Below are 27,488 nucleotides of genomic sequence, written 5' to 3'. Positions count from 1 at the left end.
GCATGAAATTAATATTCCTGTTGAATCGATAACAGGTTGAGGTGTTTTGCTAAAGGCCGAACTGCAGGGCCAAGATCTCTGAGGTAACACAGCTTTGATATTGGAGGCTGAGCCCAGATACTAGTGAGGCTGTGAAAACAAATAACATCTCCTCCCCTCCAAGCCTCGACACAAGCCCAGCCTCCTAGTCCTATGGTGGTCATCTCTGACTCAATCTCTTTCTCCTACCACATCTCTCTCTCCCTGTCTCTCTCTCTATCCCCCCCTCTCTCTCTACCCCCCCTCCACACACACACCACATACACACCACACACACACACACACATACACACACACACACAGCCTGTGACTGACAGCTGTCATGGCCAAGCCCTAATCCCTATTGACAGATAGATTGATTATGCAGTAATGGATGTATTGCAATCTAAGCAAGTGGGTGTTGCTTTTCTGATGCCTGTCCATGCAAACACACTGAGCTTGAGGAGGTTTACCATGGGCCCTTAAGTTAGAATGGCTACACAGTATAGTCTCTTCTAAGACATCTAATTAGGTCCCAACATTGCTGCTAATGTGTTAATGAAGCACTGCACTACTACATTGTCAAAACACATCACCACCCTACAGCATTCACCAAGTTATTGTGCTGGCTAAGAAGATGACAGCTTTCAAGTTCATCTGTGGTTACTAAAGTTATACATATGCACTTCGTAAGTACCCAACATGTTTTTTCCTGGCTCTGTGGCTGTCAGAATGAAACAGCAAGACATAGATTTAAGCTGAGCAGTCTATTGTGCTTTTTTTTTGGCTCCTGTCTTTTCCGTCTCATCTTAACCTCTTTCCTCCGTTTGAGAGAGGCTCTGTAACTTCATCTGCTGCCACGTCCTATTCATGTCAAGGTATCAGGGGATGTGCAATCTCTTCTCCCAGCTCCTGATCTACACAGCTGATTTCAGTCTTTTACGGTCTCTTACATCAAAAGGGCATTCTTTTCTCATCTGAAGTGGTCTCCTGCTGTCTGCCAGGCCCTTTGGCTATCCCTGTCAGAGTTCCATTACAAACATGTGAATCTTTACCTTCCCCAATCAATATCTCAAGTACATCATCACCAGTAGCAATAAAGATTGACGTCAAAAGAACAAAACACATTCCACGTGAATCCAACACAATTTCACGGGGTTCCTGATCCTGATCTAATGTAACGTAACAGTGATATTTACAAGTGTGATTCACACAGAGTACTACAGGTCTGTGTGAACGCAGGTGTGAACAGGGCTCCTGTGATGCCATACAATCTGTGAATGACTGTGTTGGTGTCTGCGTGTGTGTGTCAGCGTGAGCTATGGCTGAGCGGGGACTGTGCCGCGGAGGCAGACGCACATACATGTGTCTCTTAGGCAAAGCAGAGCAGCTGGCAGAAGTCCTCTTCTCCCTCGCGCCGTGTAAACACACTCTGCTCAGTTATCTTTAGAGCGTCACAGCATGTGTGAGTGTGAGTTGTGTGTGTCAGTGTGCATGGGAATGTGTTGTTCGTGTGTCTGGGTATCTGTTTCTATGTGTGTGTGTGTGTGTGCATGTGTGCGTATGTGTGTGTGTGTGTGTGTGTGTGTGTGTGTGTGTGTGTGTGTGTGTATGCATGTGTGTGTGTGTGTGTGTGTGTGTGTGTGTGTGTGTGTGTGTGTATGCATGTGTGTATCATGTGTGTGTGTGTGTGTGTGTGTGTATGCATGTGTGTATGTGTGTGTTTGCATGCGCATGCCGGGGCTCCCAGCTGGGTTAGAGTTTCGGCTCCTGACCCACTTTGTTGAGAGAGTCAGGGCACAGACTGGCCTGCTTTTGATTAACCTCCACACTCATAAAAGATCATTTACGCGTCACATTGCACTGTGCAGAGACTGTTTACATGAGGTGTGACATTTCTGCACTGGGGCTCAAAATAAGACCTCAGTGGAAGTGTTTCATCTCACACAAAATATCAGAATGGTATTTCAACCATCCATACTTTGTAAATCAGTACATGACAGTTGGGTTCCATTTTTACACTGCGTTAGACAGCATTTAGGAAGTTTGTTTGATCCCCCTTCCGTTAGCCGGAATGAATCAGCCATGTAAGTTGTAAACTGGCCTCTGTGGAGATGTTTTTCTTGAGAGTATGAAGAAAAAGTGACATAATGTTTTGAAAAATGACAGTGTGATGAGAGCATTCATTCCCATACGATTTTCATACCACAAAAACAGGGATTTGAGAACAACAGCGTGATGCTCCGTGAACACCTTGTTATTATGTCGTAGACCACTTCAAATTATACCACTTGTCTGTCACAAGTCTGCCACTGGAAAGACATCACTCGAAATTAACACTGCCATCAACGAATGCTGACACAAGCAAGGGGTGTGCACCTCAAGCACGACTGCACATAGCCTTATCATGAGTATAGGTTATTTTTTGTAGCCTACAACTGCGTGCTTGATTAGAACTACCCACCGTGCACTGACCATTTCAGAATGAAAGCCCCGACTGGTTTGCACTGCATGCTTTTATACCTGCGTTTTGTCTGTTTTGAATCTTGTTCAGGCATCTGTATTCATGCCTTTACTCATAGTCTGCAGCTGCTTGGTGGACAGGTTAACTCACGAGATGATGAATATAACCCCACTTTCTTTCGCATGCAGGCTGCTAAACCTGCCTACTTGCAAAGAAAGTTAATCTGAAATGCAAATGCACTCTTCGATTCTCGAAATATTAATTTGCTCAAATGTAGTTTTGCAATGCAACTAGGACAGCCTAGGTTACTGGTTACGGACTATCTCTATCTCGCAGACCATCAACGTAGTAGTGTAGTGAAACAGGCATTGCCGCATTTATGTCTGGGCGTGTGGTCGTACCGTCATACCGCATCCTGACCTGAGCGATGCATCTTTACGATACAATCAACAACACCGTATAGAGCTCGCATGGCCACGCAAATGCATCTAGGACTCATTCTTACCTTGGTAAGCTGCGCTATTTTCTTGCACATTTTCGTGTGCATCTGATAGTCGTACAGTTCCTGCTCTACGTTGGTGAAGTCCGCAGCAGTCCCGTTACAAGAACCAGTAGGTTGATTCGTCGATTTACCAGAACTCGAAGCCATACCCTCCGGTCAAGTTTTATCTTAAGATTACACTGAAAAGTGGCTAATCACGACTCAATGAGCGCTACATCCACCAGGTTCCACTTAAGTATTATTTGACGTGATGTCCCTGTTGCCATTAAACACACATAGCTGCTGTGCATTATGTGCGGAGAACGGCATAGTGAAAACCAGACGAAAATGTGCTCCACACTGCTTCTGTTAAGTTTCCCGTTTACTGCCCGGCCTCGCAACCCGTTGAGGTCACATTCTAATTCCATCAGGGACAAGCCAGGGTAGTTGGCCGCCACTGTCAAGTTCTTTTTCTTTTTTTCTACAGGGGAGACCTCGATGCTGCTGGCATGCGTTGGTTTCCGACCACCTGTCTCGGAGAAGGGGTGGAGAGGGCGTGATTACAGTGTTACATTACAACTGACAGCACCACTGCAGTGGAGCAGTACTCCCACGCCCTCTCCCACAGGCTTGGCTACGAGCTCCTTTCAGTAGCATTGACAATAATAATACTAATAGTAATAGTAATAGTAATACTACTACTAGCCTACTACTACTACTACGACTAGGCTACTATGACTACTAATACATTTAAGCCATGACAGGTATGAAATGATGGCATTCTCATGGCAATTTATCAGAATAGGCTACTTTGAAATCTGGAAAGATAAGCTTTTATAAATGGGTTTCCTTTGGGAAATAACAGCATGCCAGACTGCACGTTTTGTTCCCTGTTCAATGATGCGCTTATTTATGCACAGCACAATAATCAGCATAAAGTTTGGGGACTGTCACAGTCCACCCGCTATACTCATTAATTGGTGCTCATTAATGTGTGTCCTAAACTTGCTGTAGGCTTTGCAACTCAGAAAACGGTCTATAGACCTGATATGGTTAGCATGCATGCAATCCATTCCCTTTGTATTTTCTTTAAGGGCATGTCAGTTGCGTTCGTGACCTCCTGGTTTTTGTCTACGGCACTGTGTTTGATGGTCAACAGTGCCCCCTTGTGGACACAGCGTGTTAGGTATTCCGTTCATTTGTGGGAGCTTTTACGTTGTGAAGTAATGAATATACATTTTGACAAGGAAAGCATCAGACAGTAGGCTGTGCATACAGATAGGGCACTGAACACGAAGTGATATGAATGTCAACTGATTGTAAGATTAGTGGAGCTAGAAAAATAACTGGCTAATAAGTGGGCTTTTATTTTGAAGTAAGCAGTATTTGAAGTACAGTGTGCTGTATGCAGTCGGTTGGTGGTCAGCTTGGCGCGGCATAAATGAGCCACAGCCACTGCCGTACTTGACGGCTGTACTGTTGCTGTTCGCGAACATTCGCGTGCTGTTCATTCAAAGTGGGCTGTAAGCAGCTCTGTAAAATAATCACTGACACGCATATCTGAACAGTCCCGGATAAAAAGGACATATAGTGGGCAGCACAAGGTTTGTTTCTGTAAAGGTTTAATTTCATTTTGGCGACTTATCGTACAATGTGAGCTTGCAGTTTTCGGTATACCGTTAGCTACCGTTAGCTGCCTGGCTAGCACGCTAGTTAACGTTAGCCACTGAGGACTGAGGTAACGTTAGCTTCCAGAAATACTATGCTAGCCGCAAAGGGGGTGACCTGCATAGTACAGCAGCCTCCAGTGCATTACAGCTCATAAACATTACTGTCTTTTTAAACTATCGGTAGCTTGGCCAGACAGGCAATTATGTTGTGTATTTTGTATGTTGTATGTAAGAGTACCCTGACATGATAACGGGTTAAATTGGCGCCCATGAGAACATCAGTTTCTGAGGGATGTGCAGGCCAACGTTAATTCTGAAATAAACCCAAGCCAATTTGCTTCGCATTCAATATTAACAAACTTAGTTATGAATTACTTTAAATACTAAGGTTACCGTTGGATGTTCACAAATAAGTGAAATTTAATCTCAGCTAACGTTATACTTTTCGTATCATGTAGGTTAATGATAACATGAACGTATTAATCATGTAGGTTAACGTTGGAGCTTAACGTCACTGACGTGGTAGCTAGCTCAGCAAGAATTGGACTTGTTCAATGTTATTAAGTTAGAGTACACTGAATTTGAGATCAGGTTATCGTAAAGAAACTTGAGGTAGAGTGAGTTTGCTTGCTTGGTAATATCATTATAACGTTACGTTAAGGTGCTGCATCATCGCCCAGGAGCGCACTTAACGTAAACCCTAGTATGCGAATGACCTGTCTGACAAATTTCCATATTCAATCACTTTCTCGATTAGCATCCTGTCGACAAATGGCAACAGTAACGTATTGTCATTGGTATCCATGTTCATTATTTTGACTGTTCATGGTGTTGGGTTACCATTTGCATGTGAAACAAAACGGGGCAGATGGTCAGAGCAATTCAGCACTGGCCTGGCTTACAGCGGTGTCAAACCAGTAGGGAAGTATGTACTGTAAATGTCTGACAAGAAATAGCACCGTTATAGTATAACGTTTTTTTTTTAAATTATTATTGTCAACACTTTCGTATCAAGATGAGGCTGCGGTGGAGCTGGACGTGCTTTTTCCTGCTCTCCGTCGCCGTGGTAGTCTGGGCAGAGGTCGATGAGGCAGAAGAAGAGGACGAGGCTTTCGTGGAAGATTCAGAAGAGACGGAGGCCGCTGAGGCAGATGCTAACGTGTCCTTCCAGGTCTGTTTGGCGAGACCACAAAGCATCCTTTCTTTGTAATTGTACATGCTCTTAATTGCGAGGAATTTTGAATGTTGTTGTAGCTGTGTGGAAGATTTCCCCTCTTATATGTTGATTGTCAACTCCCTTAGGTAACATACAAGACGCCAGTTCCCACAGGAGAGGTGTTTTTCGCCGAGACGTTTGATGATGGCTCAATGGGACGGTAAGAGTTCAGTCTATGGGAAACATGCATGATGTCAAACGGACTGTTCTGACTTGACTTGTGTCCATCTTTTCCAGGTGGCACCTGTCTAAAACTATGAAAGAAGATGTGGATGATGACATTGCCAAATATGATGGTTTGGACTAGAATGGGGATTTATTTCTGCTATGTGTGTTTATTGCTTGGCTTTGTTTCACAAGGTCTGAAAATGAACCGTCTATAATAATGAATCATTATTTATTTATGTATGTATTTATTTATATCGTTTGTTTGTTTAATCTACATCAACTGGAGGATTTTTAATTTTCATTCTCTCCTCAGGCAAATGGGAAGTGGAGACTGTAAAGGAAAACAAGGTGCCTGGAGATTTGGGTCTGGTTCTGAAGTCTCGGGCAAAGCACCATGCCATTTCTGCCATGTTGGACAAACCGTTTGTTTTCGAAGACAAGCCGCTGGTTGTTCAGTAAGTGTCCTGCTTCTCTGAAGAGAAGAGTAGTGAGAGCTGTGGTGACTGTATGATAACTGCTATACACTAACGTCACGTGGTCGCCATTTTGAATATTTTCTCTGCGATAACAAGTCTAAGGTGGGATACCTGCTGTTGAACTACATTATATTACGATGTCACTTACAATTTGAGCTGCTCTGAAAACGATCCAGATGGCTTGATGGAAAAACCTTGAGTCTCTACCAGTAATGTTCACGATGTTGGATGTGGAAAATGGGATGATGAAGGAAATAGGATCCTGAGATCAGCATAAAAGGATATACAGTAGGATAGAGGGTTACATAATCACCCATATATAAGTTAAGGGAACAATTGGTGCACTCAGCAAAACATCAAAATTTAGTCCAACGCCTTGCTTTATTTTGGTAATCCACTGCTGACAGATGTCTGTGTCTCTTTGTAAACAATGAAACGTTCTTGAAATAGATAGTTCTAGTTCTTTAGTTCTTCTCACCTCAGCCTTGTTTTCACACAGAACGTGTTCCAAATGCTGACCCCGTGACATGAGCATATAGAGAGGTTGTTAATCCTTTACTGTGTATGTAGATATGAGGTGAACTTTCAAGATGGCATTGACTGCGGAGGTGCTTACATCAAGTTGCTGAGTGACTCGGCAGATCTAGATTTGGTAGGTTCAATATTATTTCTGATAAAGGTTCATTTTTCCTGTCTTGTTTGGAGAGAGTGATACCAACTCATTAGTTATTACACGAACGTCAGACTGATAGTCTAGTTCCTTACAGGACACCAGGCTAATGGGAACTAATTGGTTAAAAACACCATATTATTCTGTAAAGATGTTACCTGTTTCCCTAGAAGGTTAATTTGCCTTGGTCTTTGTTCACTGTCTTTGTTCATCCGTATATTTCTCTATTTCAGGAGCAGTTTAACGACCGTTCACCATATAGCATTATGTTTGGGCCAGACAAATGTGGTGAGGACTACAAGCTGCACTTCATATTTAGGCACAAGAACCCGCTTAACAATGACCTGGAGGAGAAGCATGCCAAGAGGGCAAATGTAGACCTGAAGAAGTTCTATACAGATAAGAAGACTCACCTCTACACCTTAGGTGAGTGGGCCACCTTACAATGACCTGTTAACTGAAGCGCTTTTTGTAAGTCCATTATTCATTGGGAACGGCAAATGATTCCTAGATGATTTGACATGAACTGCGGATAATGATTACTCTAACGGCGTGCTTGTTTGACTTTTGAACTGTTAGTGCTCAACGCTGACAACACCTATGAGATTTTCGTCGACCAGTCAAGCGTGAACCAGGGAAGCCTCCTCAACGATGTCGTTCCTCCTGTCAATCCACCGAAAGAGATTGACGATCCCAAAGACCGTAAACCAGAGGACTGGGATGAGAGGGCTAAAATCCCGGACCCAGAGGCGATGAAGCCAGACGACTGGTGAGCTAATCTCATCTGATGAAGTGAAACAGTCTATTTATTGGCACTTGTATGTGCATTAGCAGAAAAGAATCACCCACTCACTCACTCTTTCTCTCGCTCTCTCTCTCTCTGAGGATTGTAGATAGTGTTGTTGACAGGGTGTGGCTGGTGGTGAGAGCATTTTGCTGTCCTTATTGTCTCCTCTCCCCCACTAGTGTATGTGAGAATTTTTTCAGAAATGGTTTCGACCTATAGCTTTGTACTGCCAACGGTCAGCAAATACTCGTGTACAATGGATACAGGCGGAGCTGTCTCTGTCATGGCTATTTGTGTTGGCTTGATCCTGAGGTGCCTTTGTTGGTGTTGGGTGCAATGGAATGTCTTTTGAAAGGCGTTTCCTGTTTACACAGAGAGAGGTCTTACAACAAATTGACTGACTGATACAGTATTATTGAGTCATATCTTCATCACATAGTCTTCCCAGTGTGTCTACAGTGGCAACTGGTATACAGACACTGGAGTTGGCCCCTCAGTTGTAGGATGGTGACACTGCACCCTGTAAACTTGACCTGTGGGGCCTCATAAACTGGCACTGTGCTTATAACTGACTACAGTATTTTCATTAAGGCTTTGACTGATTGTCTTGGAGCACTTCTAACTTAGATCACAGTCTCTTTCTGACAGACTGTTGGTGAGGAGACATGTTCTGTTTTATTAAGATCCATCAGTTTGATCAGGTCCTTGGGTCAGGAGAAAGATTTTGCAACTTTTTAAGCCTTTATTCGTCAAGAGAGTGAAGAGATGACAGGAAATGAGAGATTGGGAGATGTGGGGAGTAGGCATGCACCGATATATCTGCCGATATTGGTCTTGTTACCCTGCGGTTCATTGAGCTCCACTGGCTTCCCTTAGCCGCCGGCATCAAATTCAATGACCTAAGGCCAGTCTTGACCCCTGGGGTACGTTTCCCGATAACGATGGATAGACGCACTTACGAGGGTTTTCTACGATTTATCTTAAGATTGTTTGTTTGGTTTTTCCGACAGTTTCCCGAACATGCTTGTAGCGTGAGCGCGAGTGCACTGCTCTTAAGATGCTCTTAAGGGGAGCGGTCCACGTTAAAAGTTCTGAAATATCCCCTAATTTGATGGTGATGTCAGGTGACTGCACGTCACAGCTAGGCCTACCGTCTGAACTTCGGATCTATACAGTACATTAATTAACATCAATATGAAAATAGAAAATCTTTGACATATGCATGTAATCATCCCAAGTAGGCTAGGCTATATACCACACACACAGGCATACATAATTGTTATTATTTAACATTTGATTGTTGCCCCGTTTTTATGTTTGTTGGAAGATGTTAGATATTAGGCTTCGGCTAGCTTACTCCTACATCGTTCATGCCAGTTCTTTGCTAACCTACTTGTGAGAGCACGGTGTGCTGCCTGTGCAATAACGTTTCGAGGTGTCACTTAAGCAGACGTTTGAAGCAAGAGGTTGATAAGAAAATGAGGAAATGTGTAGGCTTAAATAACATAGCATAGACTTAGATTTTGACGCAGCACAAACTAAAAACACATGCTCCTTTCTCTGTTTTTACCCCATAAACCTAATAAAAGATGGTAAAGGATATCGCCACAACTGTAATTTGGCCGTAGGTATGAGTGATTACTTGCAGTAAAAAGTCTTGATTGGGGATGTACTGGGATATGTGATAGCTCATAGAATGCCTTTTGTCCAATCAAAAACGTATAAATATATCAACCGGACCTAACTGTTATAATTTATATTATTCAATTTCCATACACTGATGTGTGTAGTTCTGCTGGAAGATGAACCATAATAATCCCTGTAATCTAAAACAAAGGTGATGGTCAATCGGAAATGTTTATGCTGGTAAAAAGCCTTTCAGGAAGTCGAAGTTACATCTTATTTTACACAAATGTTATAACAACATGACGACAGATAGAGGCTGAACTCTATTGTTCTTGTTCTACGACTGATTTAATGAGGTATAAATCAGACAGAACTGCTACTAAACAGTAGCCTAGCGAGCTAGACCCACACCCACCAGGGGCTCAATTGGAGGAGTGGGATAAACAGTTGTCTTTCAAATTCCCTCTCCATGCAGTAGGATAGCGTTAAACAAATCATCCTCTTGTTTTCAAGTAGCAGAATCCTCATCATTATGTTAAGCCCGCCTACCGACTCTAAACACGATGTGATTGCTCGGTCGAAGTTTCATTTCTCCAGCTGCTGAGTTGCTAGACACCCCAGGCAGCATAGGCAATAGATTTGCTGCCGCTAGGTGCGTCTAGATTTCTAGGCTTACTAACAAAATATATCTACGGCTCTTATTTACTGTTATGGGCACAGCCATCTTGGAATTTCAAACTTGAGGGTATTTTGGGTTCGAACGAGCAAGTGGGGATACAACTTCAGGGCGTTTCTTTTGCAACTTTCGGTTAGTAGCTTGTGAAAACAACTTGGCGGCAGACTTGGGCGGACAAATGGAATGCAGAATGTTTACAATGTTGTATTTTATGGTGAATTCAAATTAGCTTCTGTCTACACTAGTGTGCCATTGCATTGGAGTCCTTCTCATCTTACCAGTTCTTACTTACCTCAGAACCTTAAATTTGGGAGGAAACGTGTTGTCAGAAACCTTTAGTGTGACTTGGAGATAGTAGTACCTGGTTTCTGTGTTGTATACCCAACTTAAGATCTGTGACTGGGACAATGAATGTAATTTTGTCGAATGGACAGATAATGTCATCATGCTGTTGAGTGGGTAGATGCTGTTGAGGGTAATGTCTGTCGTTACGTCCCTTCTGTAGGGATGAGGAGGCCCCAGCCATGATTGAGGACCCCAGCGGATTGAAGCCAGAGGGCTGGTTGGACGACGAGCCGGAGCTGGTGCCCGACCCCAGCGCTGAGAAGCCCGACGACTGGTAAGTCTAAAAAGGCAAAAGACCCGACTGCTTTGACTCATTGATCCACACCAGAAGACTCAACTGCTTTTGAATGAAGGAAAGAATTCCACCTTTTATATTCACATTAAAGGTGCTATGTAGAGTTTTCTATTGCAAAAAAAAAAGACCTAGTAGAAACCGAAGAAACAACAGTCTTGCCATAATGACAAAAATGCATTTGCTCTGTGTGGTAAGGATATTATCCACTAAAGTCAGCTTGCACACTGGCTGGCTCCAGGCCAGCTCTCTTTTGTAATACCACCGTTAGGGGTGTAAAAAATAACCGATACATATCGATATTCGTTTTTAACCTGTAAAAGACGACTACATCGATGCATCAAGCCTCGTTTCGAATTTTTCATGACATGAATCGGTTATTGTTTCGATTTAAAAGAAACAAATCGGTTCACATTCGCAAACGTTTCTGACTTGACCGTCTCTTATGAAATACTCGATTTCCTGGCCTGGTGCGTGGCTGTGTGCATCCCAATTTTGATTTGAGAACAATGACAGCCTCTCATTGGTCAAAGATGGCATAGCCTATCACGTTCTTCTATCCATTCCAACGAAACGTGCCCTGGACGTGCCTGAAGGAATGAGATGCTAGTCTTCCTCAGAAAAGATTTCTGACAACTCCGAACCTATATTCAACGCGCCGGCGAAACTTAAATCCAAAGTTTGGAAGTCGTTTGGCTTTTTCAAAAGAGAAGGTCTCTTTATATGGCTCTGGTTCTATCTCTCCCGTTGTCAAGCGGGCATATCCCAGGATTCTGATTAACTTTAACTTTGAAAGATCGCTACTTTTATAGCCTACATGGCATCCAACTAGCTACAATCCACCTCCGTCATATGCTACAATGTTACTATGGTTCTGCACGTCTGTATTTCAGCTTGGATGCAACGTGACAGTTCATTTAAACTTCGCAACGAGTTTGGCGAATTAATATTCAAGTGTGATACGGGAACTACTTCAAAGGTAGCAGGTTATACGAAGTTAATGGCCACCCCATCAGCCAATCAGAGAAGAGAATTCCATTGTTGAGGGAGATAAGCAGAGAATCATTTATTCTTTTACATGAGAAAAGGCCAAGGGCAAAGCACTGCTTTATTTTCTTTTGTAACGACACCTCTTTGGTCTTTAATTTTTTTATGCAACATATACAGAGATATGTGTTTCTTCTGTTTATTTCTTTATGGTGTCCTCAGTGTGTGCCATTACTAAAATATTATATGAAAAACCTCACCTTTTCACAATAAAATGTTTTGTCATGTTCATACATCAAGTTGTTTGTCCTATTGATAACCATTAACTTGATCATGTAAAATGTGCACAATTGTAAAGTGAATGTGCACAATGAAAAATAACTTTCAGAATGCTTTCGATTATTGAACCGCATCGAATTGCATCGAATCGCATCGAATTGAATCGTATCGAATCGTTTGCTATTAACATGTATCTTTTTTTGAATCGTATCGTGACAATGTATCTAGATGCGAATCGTATCGTCTTTCACATGAGAGATTCACACCCCTAACCACCGTGTATCACGAATGGCGGTGTGTTAAAATACAGCGCAAGGCAGTGGGATAGAATAGAATATAGAATAGGATATACTTTTATTGTGCCAAAGGAAATTTGTCTTGGACTGCATTACTGCTGCAATGCTGCTAACATACAGTAACAAACATACACATATGATATATAAGTGCATATATAAGAGTGCTGTGTATCTGTGTTCAATTCAGCTCGAAGGCTATACAGTTCAGCATAGCTCCTCTGATGATTGTGCAGTAATGTCCATAGTTGTGTAGTGAGGAGGTTCTGAACTCAACTGTCCCCTCCAGGGATGAGGAAATGGACGGAGAGTGGGAGGCCCCCCAGATCCCCAACCCCGCATGTGAGCTGGCCATAGGGTGTGGAGTCTGGAAGCCTCCCATGATGAACAACCCCCACTACAGGGGCAAGTGGAAGGCACCTCTTATTGATAACCTCAACTTCCAGGTAAACCACCACAGACAGTTTCTTCTTGCATGACTTGTCCTGACATACACACTTAAGTTAGTTCAATTAGAATAATGAGAGTAGCTCAGCACAGGGAGAATAGCTAAGTTAGTGGTTATGCAGTGCACTCCTGCAAGGTCAGTGTGTACTTAGTTTGTTGGTTGTTGTAAGTTGGTTTTCAGTTTACACAAGTTCCCCTCAACACAGCACGCTCTCAGTTAAAGAAAAGTAATGGTAACTATTGATTTTGAACATGTGACAAAATACAATTGCAGGATCCTGTGTTTAGACATAACGTGTTCTATCTCCTCATTGTAGGTGAAAGAAATAGTCAAGGGAAAAGAAAGACAGAGTTGTATGAAATATAAGATTTGCACTTTGAAAGTTCTCTTCGTTCTACAAAGCCTCTTGTATGTGTGTTGTCCAGGGGACGTGGAGTCCCCGTAAGATCCCCAACCCAGACTTCTTCGAGGACCTGCATCCTTTCCGTATGAGCGCCTTCAGGGCGGTGGGCCTGGAGCTGTGGTCCATGACGTCGGACATCTACTTTGACAACTTCATCATCACCTCGGAGAAGGCCGTGGCTGACCGGTGGGCGTCAGACAGCTGGGGGCTCAAGAAGCTGGTGGCCAGTGCCAATGAGGTAACCACACACACACACACACACACACACACACACACATACGTAGGACTATTAAACAGACAATTTAAACAACAGTGTTTAGATTTGCAGAGTTTAGAGTTGGTTCAATATTGCAAACACTTAATCTATGTGACTCTCAACTTTGAGCCTTGGAGTCACACATAGACAGTTTAAGAAACACTGATAAGAAAACTTATCATACCACATCTGCTCGTAGACCACACTTGGAGAAACCATTCTGCACTGTGATGAAAGATATCAATGCTGGCGTCAACATCTGCCTCTGCAGTTTAAGGACTGAAAAAGGCTCAAAATGCCAGCTACTGCTGAAATTCATCCAAAGTGTTCTAAATAGAGTGAAAATGAAGTTGAACACACACACACACACACACACACACACACACACACACACTCAAAGACCAACACTGAATTTTGTACCTGATCTCCTCTGTGTGCCTCCCGTGTTTGGTGTGTGACCGAGACCCACACACACACACACACACACTCACTGGTGACCTTCCTCCTGTCTTTGTGTGTGTGTGTGTGTGTGTGTGTGTGTGTCCTCTAGCCCGGCATGCTGAATCAGCTGGTGCTGGCTGCAGAGGACCGGCCGTGGCTGTGGATCATTTACATCCTGACCGTGGGACTCCCCATCGGCCTGGGGGTGCTGTTCTGCTGGCCAAAGGTAAGAGGCCGTTTACAGGGCAAGCCAGCCAGTCTCCTGCTAGTTTTATCATCTTGGGGTTGTTTGGACTGAGCAATGTATGTTTATTAAAAAGATAAGTTTATACATTCTCTGTGCACTGGCCATTTTCAAGCCCCAGGTGCTGGTGATGTGCAAGAATATCAAGCTTTTTGCCAAGCAAATTCCTTACATTAGACCAGTGTGTGGCGATAATCTCTGTTTAATTTTTAAATGTGTGCTTAGATTAATTTGCATGAAATAAAAGGGACAGTACACATTATTTAACATACTAATTCAACTTAACTATATAATGTAAAAACACCAGCATTAATTAGCCATGAATGCTAGTTTTCATCTGTAGTACCGTTATGAATCATGTTAATTTTACAAAGCCATGATGTTACACAGTGGATATCAGAGGGGTGAACCGGTGCAAAGCTGTGAGCATTGAATAGGTGACCGTAAGGATGCTTTGTTTTTCTCTATTACAGAAGGCAACAGATGACTATACCTACAAGAAGGTAGACCCACCCAAAGAGGCAGACGAAGAAGAAGAAGAGGAGGAGGAGGAGGAGGAAGAGCAGGCTGAGGGAGATGTGGAGGGAGAAGGAGAAGGAGAAGAAGGAGAGGAGGATGAGGCAGAGGAGGATGCTGAAGCTGAGCCTGAAGCTGCTGAGGCCAAGGGAGATTTGGGTAATTTACACAGACACTCACCGGAGGCTCTTACTCACAGGCTTTATGTTCCAACACTAGACTGGGTAAACCCTGTCCGATCTGCCGGCAGTTGGATTTCGCCCTACAACTCAGGCTGAAAACCTACACATTTATCTCTCCTGCTTCTGTTACAAATTTGCGGGGACCCATCACAAACTGGCTGATTCACCTGGCACACCCGGATCGTTGGTCTGGTTTGTTGAAGGACTATCGAAGTGTACAGAGCCATTTGAACTAAGACCATTGATCACGCCTCTTGTGCAGTAGAAATACGGAGTAGACTCCCCAATCTAATGTTCAGTCTCAATACCTGTAGACTGAGCTTGGTTTGGTGATCGCCAGGCTATTGCAGCACTGGACTGGCTTTGACTGATTGAATCTCTCTCTTAATCTGCTGGGCCAGACCTCTGTGTGAGCAGTCAGATTTGTTTGTCTTTATGTTTTCATAATCGACCTCATTATCTACACCGTACAGTACAGTATGTTTTGACAGTGTTGTTTACACTGTTTTGAGCACTGAGCCCATAAGGTCCTTGACTGGAGGTCACGTGATGTCCTCATTTGCAGAGGAGAAGCTTGATGAGGCGGAGGCAGCTGCTGGAGAGGCTGCAGGTGACGTCCCCGACGGAGAAGAGGAGGACGAAGCCACCAAGTCCAACGACACGGCATCAGATGATGAGGTGAGCTGAAGCGGAACAGCCCAGCCCTGTCTGTGTGGACATATCGTGTGTACGTTTCAAATGCACGTCTTGAGTTCAGTGTTACTCACCTGTGTGTGTGTGTGTGTGTGTGTGTGTGTGTGTGTGTGTGTGTGTGTCTGTCGTCTCGTGTTTGTCAGATGAAGGAGGCAGATGAGGGAGCCCAAAGCACTGGAGACGGACTCAATAAACAGGCGGTCAGGAAACGCAGAGTACGGAAGGACTGAAGGACCGAAGGACTGGCTGACGGCGAAAACACTTAGCTCACTGCTACCTCCTCCCTCCCCTCCCCTCCCGCTCCTCTAGGCATGTCTCTGGTGGATTCTCATGTCTGCCCAACTGCATGCAGGCTTTCTGTTTATCCCCCCCTCCCCTTCTCTCCTTCCTTTCCCCTTTCCTCCTGGATTCTGTCGGCTCCATCCTTTCAGCTTCCTCCTTCCATCCCGCTGTACTCCTTCCCGGTGTCTCTCCCCCCCCCCCCCCCCTTTCCAGTCTTCCTGCTCAGATAGAAGTTCTCCTATAAGGTGTTGAGATTTATCCTTCAGTCGGAATTTACCACCAACAATTGAATTTCAGTTTCTCTACGATATTGTGAGATCCACAATCTGGTAAATGGATGAAATGGCACATTTTAGGATAAATAATACTTAAATAAATGTAAAAAAAAAAAAAAAAAAAAAAGGTAGCGAAGAATATTCAAAGAGGTAAGCGGCCTTTCAGTTGCTTTCAAAGTTACCTCTAGGTAATCTACGGATGTGTTTGTTTTTTAACTTATTCAAGGAACGTCAATGTCATGTTTTTACCAAGTTACTTTGAATGATGAAGAGATGTACTGATACGCAACTGACTTTAGAAATTGTTTCTTTTTATGAAAATGCAGTTCTGTTGAAGTTAGGACATTTACTTTTGTCACTGGCTTTTAAATATGTTGCCACTACTGTCTGGTTACTGAGCCGGGAAATGTGAAGCCTTCACACTGTACTGATCGATCACTTCTGAGAGGGTGTTTTTCTTTAAATTCAAGTGTTATGTACAGGCGTTTCCTCTCCAGCTTTTTCTAGTTCATGTGTCTGCCCATTCAAGGCAGATCCCTGTTTGCAAACTTGTACATGGCTCTTGAAAATAAATATTTACAAAAAATAACTGCTTCCTACCATGTCTGTGTTGCATTAAGATGTGAAGCATTTTGCCAGTGCAAGAATGCACACAGGTGAACAAAGACATTCTCATACAGGGGCACAGTGTACAACAAACTTGTTTCACTAAAATCTAGATGCTGATGCTTTGGTATTTGTACACCTTTAACATTTCACAACACTGTTTCTCCCTTGTGTCATTTTGTTGTTGCATCAGCATCACTGTTCATATTTAAGCAATAAGGGGTCACTCAGCTGTCAGAACTCATGAAATTAAGACACTGTGAAAGGCCAAAGAATAAAATTTTATTAAAACAAAAGTGTTTTAGGCAATATAATTTTTTTTTAATGTACACATCTATGCACAAGGCAGTTTCTTTCATACAATGAATGTGACAGAGGAAACATTACAAGCCAGGAGATTAGTGTTTTAGAGCCACCTACATCACGTCACCTCTATACTCATGTGTTGGGAATAATCCATTTAACCTTTACAAATGTTATCACATGAAAACTAAAGGTAAAACATACTGTAGAGTCAGTTTTCAAACCCTGTGTGTCTACTCTTCAAATCCAGAAGAGTAAGACATGCAATAAGTGGCCCCGTTCAAACCGTTAGGAGTCACATGTGAAGAGTGAAACCACTTGGCTAGCTGCGTTCCCCATCTCTCTTTTCCTCCACAGGCCTGGGAAATGAATGTCCCTTTATTCTTTTCACGCACTCTAATATAAGGCTAGTTGAAGATACCTGGTTCAGGTGCACTGTATAATTTTGACCATGGGGGACCATGGCAAGTATAATTCTGTACACCATTCTCTAAAAGCAAGATCCCTTTTGCTATCTTAAATTCATGCAATTTTGTTGTTGTTGCAACCTACATGCCGACTAGATGGGGGTAGGGATTTCCTCCAGGTTGTGGGATAGAGACTTCTACATTTTAAAATATTTGAGAACTCCAGTCTGGAAAATCAGATCAATAGTCTCAATTCTTTGCCATTTTTGTGCAGCAAACTGTAACACACAATTCATCCACATACATACATATATCCTGTGCTCATCTCCTTAGCGTTTATGATCATGATCTGACTGTTGAAATTAAAATTCCTCAAGTATGAATTATGTAACACACACGTGGTTCTTTGATTGACTCCAACTCTGGTTAACTCCACAGCACATAGGACATACACCTGTACAGGCTCATACTAACTTTCACAATAATACTGTTGTTTTTGCATCAGAAAAAAAAACCTCTACCCACATGTAATACATATATACAAAAAGAATATTTTAAAAAATCGACAACATAATAAATAACAGTAATCATACAAAAAATAACATAACAAGTGACATAAGCATGTCGGTAGAGTGACTGTGTAAACTGGGTCTCACATCAAGGCCAAGGAGTCTGCTGAGGGAATCGAGAATGGGACTGGAATAGGAGAAGTTGGAGGTTCCATCACCCCCCACCCCACACACACAAACACACACACACTTTAACAATTCGTTCACCACTATTTCCTCTTCCCTTTGGTGTCAGTGGTTTGGAACACGCTGGAGGCAGACATGAGGTTCTCAATGTACTGGCCTAGAACCTGGTTCTCCGACTTCAGCTTCAGGTTCTCTTCCTTCACGGCATCTACTCTGGCTGAGAGGTCTTAAGGAACAGAGAGACAAACGTAATCAGTTAGATCTTAACAAAGATTGATACGTTTTAGAATTCAAGACAGGTTGATAGGAACCACTGCATCAATGAGCGTGTTTTATATGCACACTAAAAATGGATTATTACAGTATTATTGGGTTTTTGTAGTTACCTGGTTATTTAAGTGCCCATGTAAACAGAATAAACCAATATTCATTATCGATTTACTGCCGTTATCAGTTTATGAAAAATCTGTTTAACACACCTAGGTTTCTGTCAATATTCTGATTTCTTCAAGACATGAATACACCTTAAACAGATTATTCCAGTTACCTGATCACTGCCATGACATAGTTTTTTTGGTGCGCATGTAAACACACTCAGTGTCAATGTTTTCCCCAAAAAAGTTCACAGTGCATCCTTAAAGTGATATGTTACTTTGAAGAATTAACTTGCAACATATTAAAGGAACATATTGTAGGAATTCCCCTTTTCGTCAATATTCAACATATTGACGTTGTGCCCCTAATTACATTAAGTGCTTGATGCATTGAAAATTGATTAAAATCAGTGTTTCAATCCGTGTATCATAAAAAAAGGAGTTTGAACCCATTGTCTTAACGTAAAAGAACAACATTGTGTTGCTTTACGATTCTACATTCAAATAGGATGGTAAAACTAGGTTCAGCCACATGTAATGTTGGGCCATATTATAGTAGTGGACAATAATCATTGACCACCAGCCAGATGTTGCTATGCTGCAATCAATACATACATGCTTTTAGGCCATCTCATATACAAACACTTTCGGACTCTGCATGGTCAGCACATTTACCCTGGTCTGATGCATTACAATGGACCATTAGATAGCCTATAGTGCATAAGTGTGTTAGGGAAGCGTGTAAGTACATTACAGCATAAGAGCGCAAGGAAAGAAGAGCTCAGCAGTGAGTAGAAGATAGATAGACAGACAGCAGTAAAGGCATGGGAGACGAAATACTCGAGATGGCTGATTGTAGAAGCATCCATTGACTAGGGAGCGGTAAGTATATGTAACACTGGCCTTGCCACCACAACAAAACAATGTAGCTCAATAAACCTTAACTATTTTGATGTGTTACTTAAATCCACCCAGGAGTGGAAGTTTATAGTTTGCCTAATGCTCTACCAATATACCCTTCTACACAGGCACACGCGGGGTATGTTTTTACAACAGACTCTTCAGAACCATCGTCTCTGTTATTACCTTCCAATGTATGCTGCAGCTCCAGCACCTGATTTATGAGCCTCGTCTTTTCTTCCAGTTCCACCTGGTTCTCCACGTCCCCTGGCGTGACAAAACAGACACCTCAGATTGGCAGAGAGCACACACACACCCAAGGCAGGAGGATACACGAATGTATGTATCTTAGAGTATGGACTTTTAAATTGGGAATGTACCATCCAAGTCACAGTTCATGATGAATTCGTTGTCGTTTCTGGAATACTGTGCTGCTGCACCCCTGTCAACTGGAAAAGACAAAATATGAGCCGACTGTAAAACAATGAAGATTAAAGTTAATGCCATTAACGTTATATTAGTGATGCAATGTTAGCGCATTTTAATGCAACAAAACAACACTTTAAACACGTGCAACTTTTAAAGGAACACATGTGGGCTAAAACATGAAGCAAGACACCCATAATAACAGCTACAAAACTAAGTTGAACAACACGGGAGGGGAATCTCATTCATCATGGGATGTTAACGTTGGGTCTGTGACTAGCCTGTTACCGGAGCTAGCAACCTGCTAACAAACAACAGTAGCAAGCCGGTTTGTGAACTAATGTTACATAACGTTAATTATTAACAGAGCAAGCGTGACGTAACGACAGTATCGTTAAAATACATCCCGAACGACGAAAGAGTATCCTTGTGCTACCGTAGCTTTTGCTGGCTAGCATTTAACTTGTTAGGGCGGTGGCATAGCATTGAACGTTAGCTAAAGTTAGCACAGCTTCGTTCACAAATCTAGATAACGTTAGCAATCATTCGTCGCTGTGCTGTAAACGTTAATTTGTCACATAGATGCTAACCATCGGCACTAGACGATCAGATAGCCTTCGTGAATACCCCATCAATTAACCTAAAAACGTAGCAACCTCGCATTTGCTGGCTAGATGGCCAACGTTGAATGTAGCTTTCCTTTCCCAAATGATGCTTCCAGCAGGGTGGCTAATCCCAGGTGATAGCCATTGCTAGCTAAGTTAGCCAGGTACTGACTAAATAATAGCTCCTTACAGATAAATATTTGCAGCGCATTAACGTTATTTCACTGATCAAATGCAGAGCCTATATTCGTATGCATTTTAATACAAACAACGTATTTCTCACCGTTGGTTTAAATCCTCGTAAGGTTAAAGGAATGTCCCAAGTCAACACACACTTGATTCGTCCAACACAACCGATGACAACACAAGCTACGTTCACGTTACCTCATCCCACTGAAGTGTGATGTGTAATGTTGTATTTCCGATAGATGGAGACAGAGTCGCGTGATACCATTATTTCAATACACGCCCATTCTTTTTAATAGGGCTACGTGTAATATATGATTTCCAATAATCATTGAATATTAGTCGCTGACATAACATGGTAGACTTAATAGCGCAGATATGATTAGAGGACTTCCACATATCGAAAGTTTTGAATTGTCAAAACAGTGCCACCTGGTGGATATTAATAGAAAATGGGGACTGTCATTGCCGAAGGTCAGGCAGCCATGGTCTTGGAAAATGTGCTATCAATGAATGCATGCCACTAATAGGCCTACATTAAATAAGAACAAATAGTGTAGTCCAACTTACGTCACTTGATCACCTTAGGTTATATTAGTGTAGCCCCAGATGATGGCTAAACTTCAAACAGTCATGTAACTTGGCAGGCTAGTGGGAAACATTTGAGAACATCTACAGTCTTGATTTGCCACATTACCCTCTAACTAACACTCAAAAACATGTTCTTATGATCTCTGTTATGTTTATGTCCCATATGTCCTCAGTGCAAGGTCACCAGCATACAATGGAAACATGTGCTTTAATTATGGGTGTACGTACATGTACATTACGACAGTTGGCAAAAGCACAGACGATAAAATGTTACTCCATGGTTTATTTTTGTCATAGCCAGACCTATATTTTGTAGTCAACATAAATCATTTTTTGGCCAAATTATTCTTTCTGAGGTAAAGCCTCTCGAGTGCATGATAATAATGACATCTGATTAACCACAATGCAAATGCTATAGTATTGAAATGTTCTGTAGGCTATAGCCTACACTAGCATGTTCTTAGCCATCCATATTTATTTTCCTCTGTCATCCTATTTTTAAACACATGCATACACTCCCTATATCTGTGCATGCCACATCAGAAATAACTACTAGGCCTAACTGTAAGTGATGTAGTTAGCGAGCACCCCCCTGTTCTTTTCCATCCAACAGCCTTGAAACCTGCTGGAGAGGGAACCCTACAATCTATTCAGTGTAACACAAGCATTATACAGCTACTCTCCTGTAGCACATGCCACACCACCACGTTTAAGGTTGGTGTACAGTATTTTATGTGATTTTATGAAAGTGTCCACTTAAACAGGATTTTGCTGAAGTCTGTTGAGGTTTCCTGACATATTTTACAATATATTTTTCCCGAGAAGCAGAGAGCGTACGACTTTGAGTGGTTCGAAACCTCATTACATTGGAGCACATGTGTATTGCTCACATCTGGTGTGTTCTGCTTCCAGTGTGATGAACCTGCCACACACACTGCTACAGAGCGAGCATCAGATCAGACTTACCTGTGTCATCGGCCAGAGAAATGTTGGTAAAGGTTCCATCTTCATCATCCACTTCCCCTTCCATTGTAGATCTTCTATTAGAATCGAGTCAATACTGGAACCGGTACGAATACGAATGTATAGTTTTTTTGCTGATAGTATTGCTGACGCTACTCCTCTCTTTCTCTCTCTCTCTCTCTCTCTCTCTCTCTCTCTCTCATTCCTTCTCACTCCCTCTCTCTCTCCCTCCCTCCCTCAGTCTTTCCCATGCGTGCAGAACACCTGTTGTGCACCGGACAGCCGCACCCTCTGAATTATTCACTGTAAACAGAGCGATTCACTGGACCTCTGGAGTGGCTCAGGTGACACTGTTGTCACGGTGATGTGGGACTGTGGGGCGTGAGGTTCAGAGTTCACTCCTGTTTCCTTCTCTCTCTCTCTCTCTCTCTCTCTCAATCTCTCTCTCACTCTCTTCCTCTGTCTCTCTCTCTCTCGTCATAAAACATTAACCAAAGTATGCCTTTTGTTTGGTCTCTGAAACAAACAATTCTTGTGCCAAGGTTCCTTCAGATCTGTTCTTCCTTGTTCTGTGATTCCTTCCTCTGTCTTTACTCTTTACTCTTGGACATACTCCCTGCCCTCTGCCATAGTAAGCCCTGATACCTGTCACACACACATAAACACACCTGATCACTCTGGCTATAGTCGTGGAAAAGAGTAAGAATCTGTTGCTAATGAAACTTTATTTAATGTTATTTAATATTCATGGACATACATCATTTCTGTAGACATGCATATTACATTTGGAGTGATAGAATGATCTGCTAGCTAGAGCAACACAGTCCATTTGATTTAGCCTGTTTAATTGTTTGAAATCCCAGCGTGCTGTAGTCTGTGTGTGCAGCAAACCCACACCCACCCACCACACACACACACACACACACACACACACACACACACACACACACACACACACACACACACACACACACACACACACACACACACACACACACACACACACATCACGGCAGCATCAGCTCGGGTTTTCTCAAAAGGGCGACTTGGCCAGTGCCGAGGCTGCCCCGTAAAGCCAGGCGGCCACTGGCATTTACAGGCCAGCGATTACACGGCAGTGGACCACGCTTCACATGCAGGGCTCGTGTTAATGAAAACCTCGCTGAGTGGAACACTCCTCCCTCGCACGCAGAGGGAGAGGGAGGGACGGCCAGGAAACCGAAGGGGTTGAGGGGAAAGGCTGCCCGAACCAGAGCTCGAGAATTGTAAAACAAATAAAACTCGCCTCGCCTGCAGCACCTGCAGAACGGTGGCCGACTGCTATTGTTTGGTCAGTGGCATTGTTGTCAGAGGTACATGTGAATGAATCTAACCATGCCTTTGTGTCAGCCATTTTGTCTAGTTGCAAAGGCTCAAAGGCTACACACATACTATAGATGACGCAGCTGCTTTCTTTGAGCGTATGTGTGTGTTTAGCTACACCTCAAAAGGCCACACACAACAATCATCTATATGTTCTCCTCCTCTATCTCCCCACAGAGAATGAATCACGACATGACGTGTTAATGGCCGCAGTTGTTCCATTGGTTTACCACCTGATGAATCAACAGAGCATTTGCCGGGGACACAGGTGGAAGGAATAGTCGAAAGTGAGCATCCAAACGGCACGCTTTTTGGAGGAGAAACCCATGTGTCTCTTTCTGTGGATGATATTATTCTTGCCATTGCATGCTGCAGTTAACAGATGCCCGCTCTTGGCACAGGCTCGCCCTTCGGCCATAAAAGAGCACCACCCCATCTGCCCGTAGGTTTGTTTGGCAGAGAGAGCGCTGGCAATGCCAAAGAGCAACGGCCAGGAACGTGACTGGTTTTATTTGTTGGAGGAAGAAGAGGGGAAACAATGTGTCCTCTTTTGCTGACTCTCACACCAGGACCATGGAAGTCATTGTAGTAACATGGTAATAAGACATGTTGTAAAATATGTTCCTATGCATTACTTACTGTTTAGCTACCCAGAGTTGTGTTGGTGTGAAGTAGACTGAATAGAAACCATATTGTTGCATAGGCGGAAGAGAGCAAGTGAACCATGCATTTAATTTGATGCAATTGTGATATGATCGAGTCCCAGTGTACACTTTTGGGTATATAATAGAATTCTGACCCTTTCCCCCATTTCGACTTTTATTGTCTGAAGCCATTGTATGTGTACAGCACTGTACCTGTTCTCTTGCACTTGGGTTTATCCGTGTAAAATAATCTCTGTAGTCTCACTACTCAATCCCTACACCTACAGGGAACAGCGCCAGTATGACCACAACCAGAACACAAGGACCACTAGGGGGCAAAGGTGCCCTCACACCCACCGTGTGGTGAGCCGAGGCTGGGGAGGAGTTTCAGAGCCGGCCGGGGTGGATGGAGCTGAGATGTCCAGCCGTGGGCCAATCTGCCAATGCATCAGTGCAAGACAGCAGGCAGATTAGTAGTAGCAGCACAGCCCACAGTATGTGTGTGTGTGTGTGTATATATATTTATACAAACACACACACACACACACACACACACACACACACACACACACACACGCACACAGCCCATTGGAGAGGCACTATATGAAACAGTGAGAGCTGAGGATGATGGTTTTATTTATTTCCCTATGTTACAGAGTGGGATTTCCCTGAATGTGCTGTTATAGAAACCGATAAGCTGTTCCTGAGAATAAATTCATGTAGCTAATGACATTGCTATGTACAGTATGTGCACAGATTATCTGGGTCCCTTGACCCTTTGGCAAACGGCGCGTCATCACTGTGTTTGAGAGCTGATGATCCTATATATAGGACCTATATATAGGACCGAGGAAGGTGGAATTCTGGCGAAGTGCCTTTGTATCTTCAGTTATTGTAAAGCTTCGGTTTTAATTGAGCTTTATACTTAAATTTGACTTTAATTTGACCTTTGCTTCATTTTTTTGTCCCAACTGTACACACATACCATACACAGAGAGCTATATCCTGCAGACAAGAGAAACATCCCCCCTCCTGTCTGTCCATAGGCAGCTCTTTTGATGAAGGGGGGAGGCCTTTCTTCAAGCCACAGCAACATCAGAGGTCATAAAAGTGGCTTTGTTCCTCGGATCGTAAAAAGTCTTATCTGAGGGGGCTATTTTTCCCGCTCTGTGGATAGCTTCCTTTACCACTTACAAGAAAGTGGAGAGAACATGTGCATGTTTCTGTGAGTGAGTGAAGAAGGCATGTGTCTGAAAAAAGGTGGATGTTGTCTTAAAGTGCATGGGAAACAAAAGATGTTGATTTTCTTTTAGTTGTCAAAGTATGCCAATGTGAAGTGAAATTTGTAAAAGCGTACCAGACTACTCACTCACACTACTCTGTGAGATGTTACAGGAGCAGGTTAGCCTGGAAGCCAGCCCAAATTCACTCCTGGAAATTCGGTCTGAACTCCATTGAGAAGTCCTTATGCCAGAAATAGAGAAGCTAGATTTTATACCGCGTCTGTTGTACAAAATATTCTGTTGCAACTGTTGAGAAGAAGGGTGTGTTCATGGGTTCCCCAAGGATTCACATATTTTTTGTTTCTCTGATTGGTTAGATCCATATCTATCTATCTATCTATCTATCTATCTATCTATCTATCTATCTATCTATCTCTATCTATCTCTCCAATTGAGTGCAGAGGCATTTTTCGTCTTGTATCGGTTGAAACACACCCCATAATCATGTCCCAATGGTGCGGAACCAGACTCACATTCTGAATAGAATTAGAGTGAGGCTAGGAAAATGGAAGCTTTGCTAATTGAATTCAGGGATTGCCCGTAGTGTGCTTTATTAGGATTTTCCCCCTTCTCAGAACAAATTTGATTCCCTTAAAATTTGAATGTTTCCTCCTTGTTTTCATTTCATTGTGAAATATTGAACATCATTTTTAAATACCTCTTTTTATTTATCTTGACCAGAGGTTCCAGTAAATGTGGAGGGCATTGTATCTTGTTGGAGGGTGGATGGCTGGTTGAAGTGTTAATGTGTTTGAACAGGGTACATCAGCTCTTTCTTTCCCCTCCTCTCTCTCACTCTTACTCCCTCTCTGTCTCTCTGTCTCTCTCTCTCTCTCTCTCTCTCACACACACACACACACTCCCTCTCTGTCTCTCCCTCTGTTTGTTGGGCTTCCAGACTTTGGGAGGGGTGGCTCTGGAGACGCGTCAGGAAGAGGTGTGGGAGGAGTTGCCCTGGCGACAACACAGGAAGTGGCGGCTGTCTCCTGCGCTGGGGTTGTCCATGCAGATGATTACAGCGACCTGTTGCCAGCCGCCTCCCAAAACAGAGCCCTCCACCCCTACCTCTCTTGCCAATACCCACATCTATAGCCACATCTGAATCACCCATACATGCCCCCACCCCCTCAACAAAGGAAGAACGATTTATGTGGTTTGAAAGCAGAAAGCTGTTTGCTTTCCTTGCAAGAACTGTTATCTGTCCAAAACAGAACACAACATTTGTACGGCAAAACATTGCTTTCAATTTGCCTACAAATGAACATAAACATAATATATATATATATATATATATATATATATATATATATATAAGTAAAACCTACATGTAGGCTACTGTAAAAAAGTGATAATTGGTGTTGACAGCTGATAAACAGGCAACAGTTCCATTGTTGTGTCTCAGGCATGTAGCCATATCTCCTGTCAATGTGCCTTGTCTCACTTCTCTTATGTAATAGCAGAAAGCATCTTGCTGAGAGTTTTGGATTCATCATGAAATGCTCACTGCCTAAACATACACCTAACCTTTCTCTACACCAAACAACGCACACTCTCTCTCTCTCTCACACACACACACACACACACACACACACACACACACACACACACACACACACACACACACACACACACACACAACACAACACAACACATTCCACACAGGACAAGAGTATTCATGCCCCAACACCGACCACCTCCCCCCTCCACGTAGTGCACGCTCTCCTCTGTGCTCTCCTGCCCTCCATCCCCTGTTCCCTCTCCCTCTTCTGACCCCTCCAGGATAAAGTTCCAGGAAACTCCCCCTCCCCAGACCCATCTGTCCACGTCCTCCCCCGTCCCATACGCACAGCAGGCTGGAGTCTCAGCTCTGCCCTCTAAGGGGCTCCCAGGACACACACACACACACAACTACACACGTCATGCACATGCACACATACATGCACACACAAACCTAC

The 27,488-nt window shown here is 43.1% G+C and overlaps 3 protein-coding genes across 5 annotated transcripts in view; 1 reads left to right on the top strand and 2 right to left on the bottom strand.

Moving 5' to 3' along the window:
- The window catches only part of fam184b (family with sequence similarity 184 member B), a 31,700-nt gene extending 28,286 nt beyond the window's left edge, over window positions 1-3,414 (bottom strand). The window contains exon 1 of the mRNA XM_062520537.1: window positions 2,988-3,414. Coding sequence (XP_062376521.1) covers window positions 2,988-3,131 — 144 coding nt within the window. The 5' untranslated portion in view covers window positions 3,132-3,414. The remainder of the gene's footprint in view (window positions 1-2,987) is intronic.
- Window positions 3,415-4,398: 984 nt separating this feature from the next.
- clgn (calmegin) lies at window positions 4,399-16,324 on the top strand. The gene is made up of 15 exons (XM_062520533.1): window positions 4,399-4,567; window positions 5,649-5,804; window positions 5,936-6,009; window positions 6,087-6,145; window positions 6,331-6,472; window positions 7,064-7,145; window positions 7,397-7,589; window positions 7,743-7,932; window positions 10,758-10,871; window positions 12,738-12,894; window positions 13,322-13,537; window positions 14,106-14,222; window positions 14,714-14,915; window positions 15,504-15,616; window positions 15,775-16,324. The coding sequence occupies exons 2-15, from the start codon at window positions 5,649-5,651 to the stop codon at window positions 15,859-15,861; spliced, it is 1,902 nt and encodes a 633-aa protein (XP_062376517.1). The 5' UTR covers window positions 4,399-4,567; the 3' UTR covers window positions 15,862-16,324.
- A 730-nt stretch (window positions 16,325-17,054) lies between these two features.
- On the bottom strand, window positions 17,055-22,433 carry LOC134065266 (short coiled-coil protein B). Of its 3 annotated transcripts, none has more exons than XM_062520534.1 (4): window positions 22,248-22,433; window positions 19,854-19,922; window positions 19,660-19,740; window positions 17,055-18,425 (listed from the first exon to the last, which is right to left on the bottom strand). In XM_062520534.1, the coding sequence occupies exons 1-4, from the start codon at window positions 22,309-22,311 to the stop codon at window positions 18,283-18,285; spliced, it is 357 nt and encodes a 118-aa protein (XP_062376518.1). In that variant the 5' UTR covers window positions 22,312-22,433; the 3' UTR covers window positions 17,055-18,282. The 3 variants fall into 3 exon arrangements, with proteins under 3 accessions (XP_062376518.1, XP_062376520.1, XP_062376519.1); XM_062520536.1 differs by lacking the exon at window positions 22,248-22,433 and adding an exon at window positions 20,788-20,939; XM_062520535.1 differs by lacking the exon at window positions 22,248-22,433 and adding an exon at window positions 20,556-20,646.
- Window positions 22,434-27,488: the final 5,055 nt, after the last annotated feature.

This window comes from Sardina pilchardus, chromosome 2, assembly GCF_963854185.1.
Source record: "Sardina pilchardus chromosome 2, fSarPil1.1, whole genome shotgun sequence".
Classification (NCBI taxonomy): domain Eukaryota; kingdom Metazoa; phylum Chordata; class Actinopteri; order Clupeiformes; family Clupeidae; genus Sardina; species Sardina pilchardus.
The sequence above is the reverse complement of the archived record's forward strand: the minus strand, read 5'-3'. Positions and strand labels throughout refer to the sequence as shown.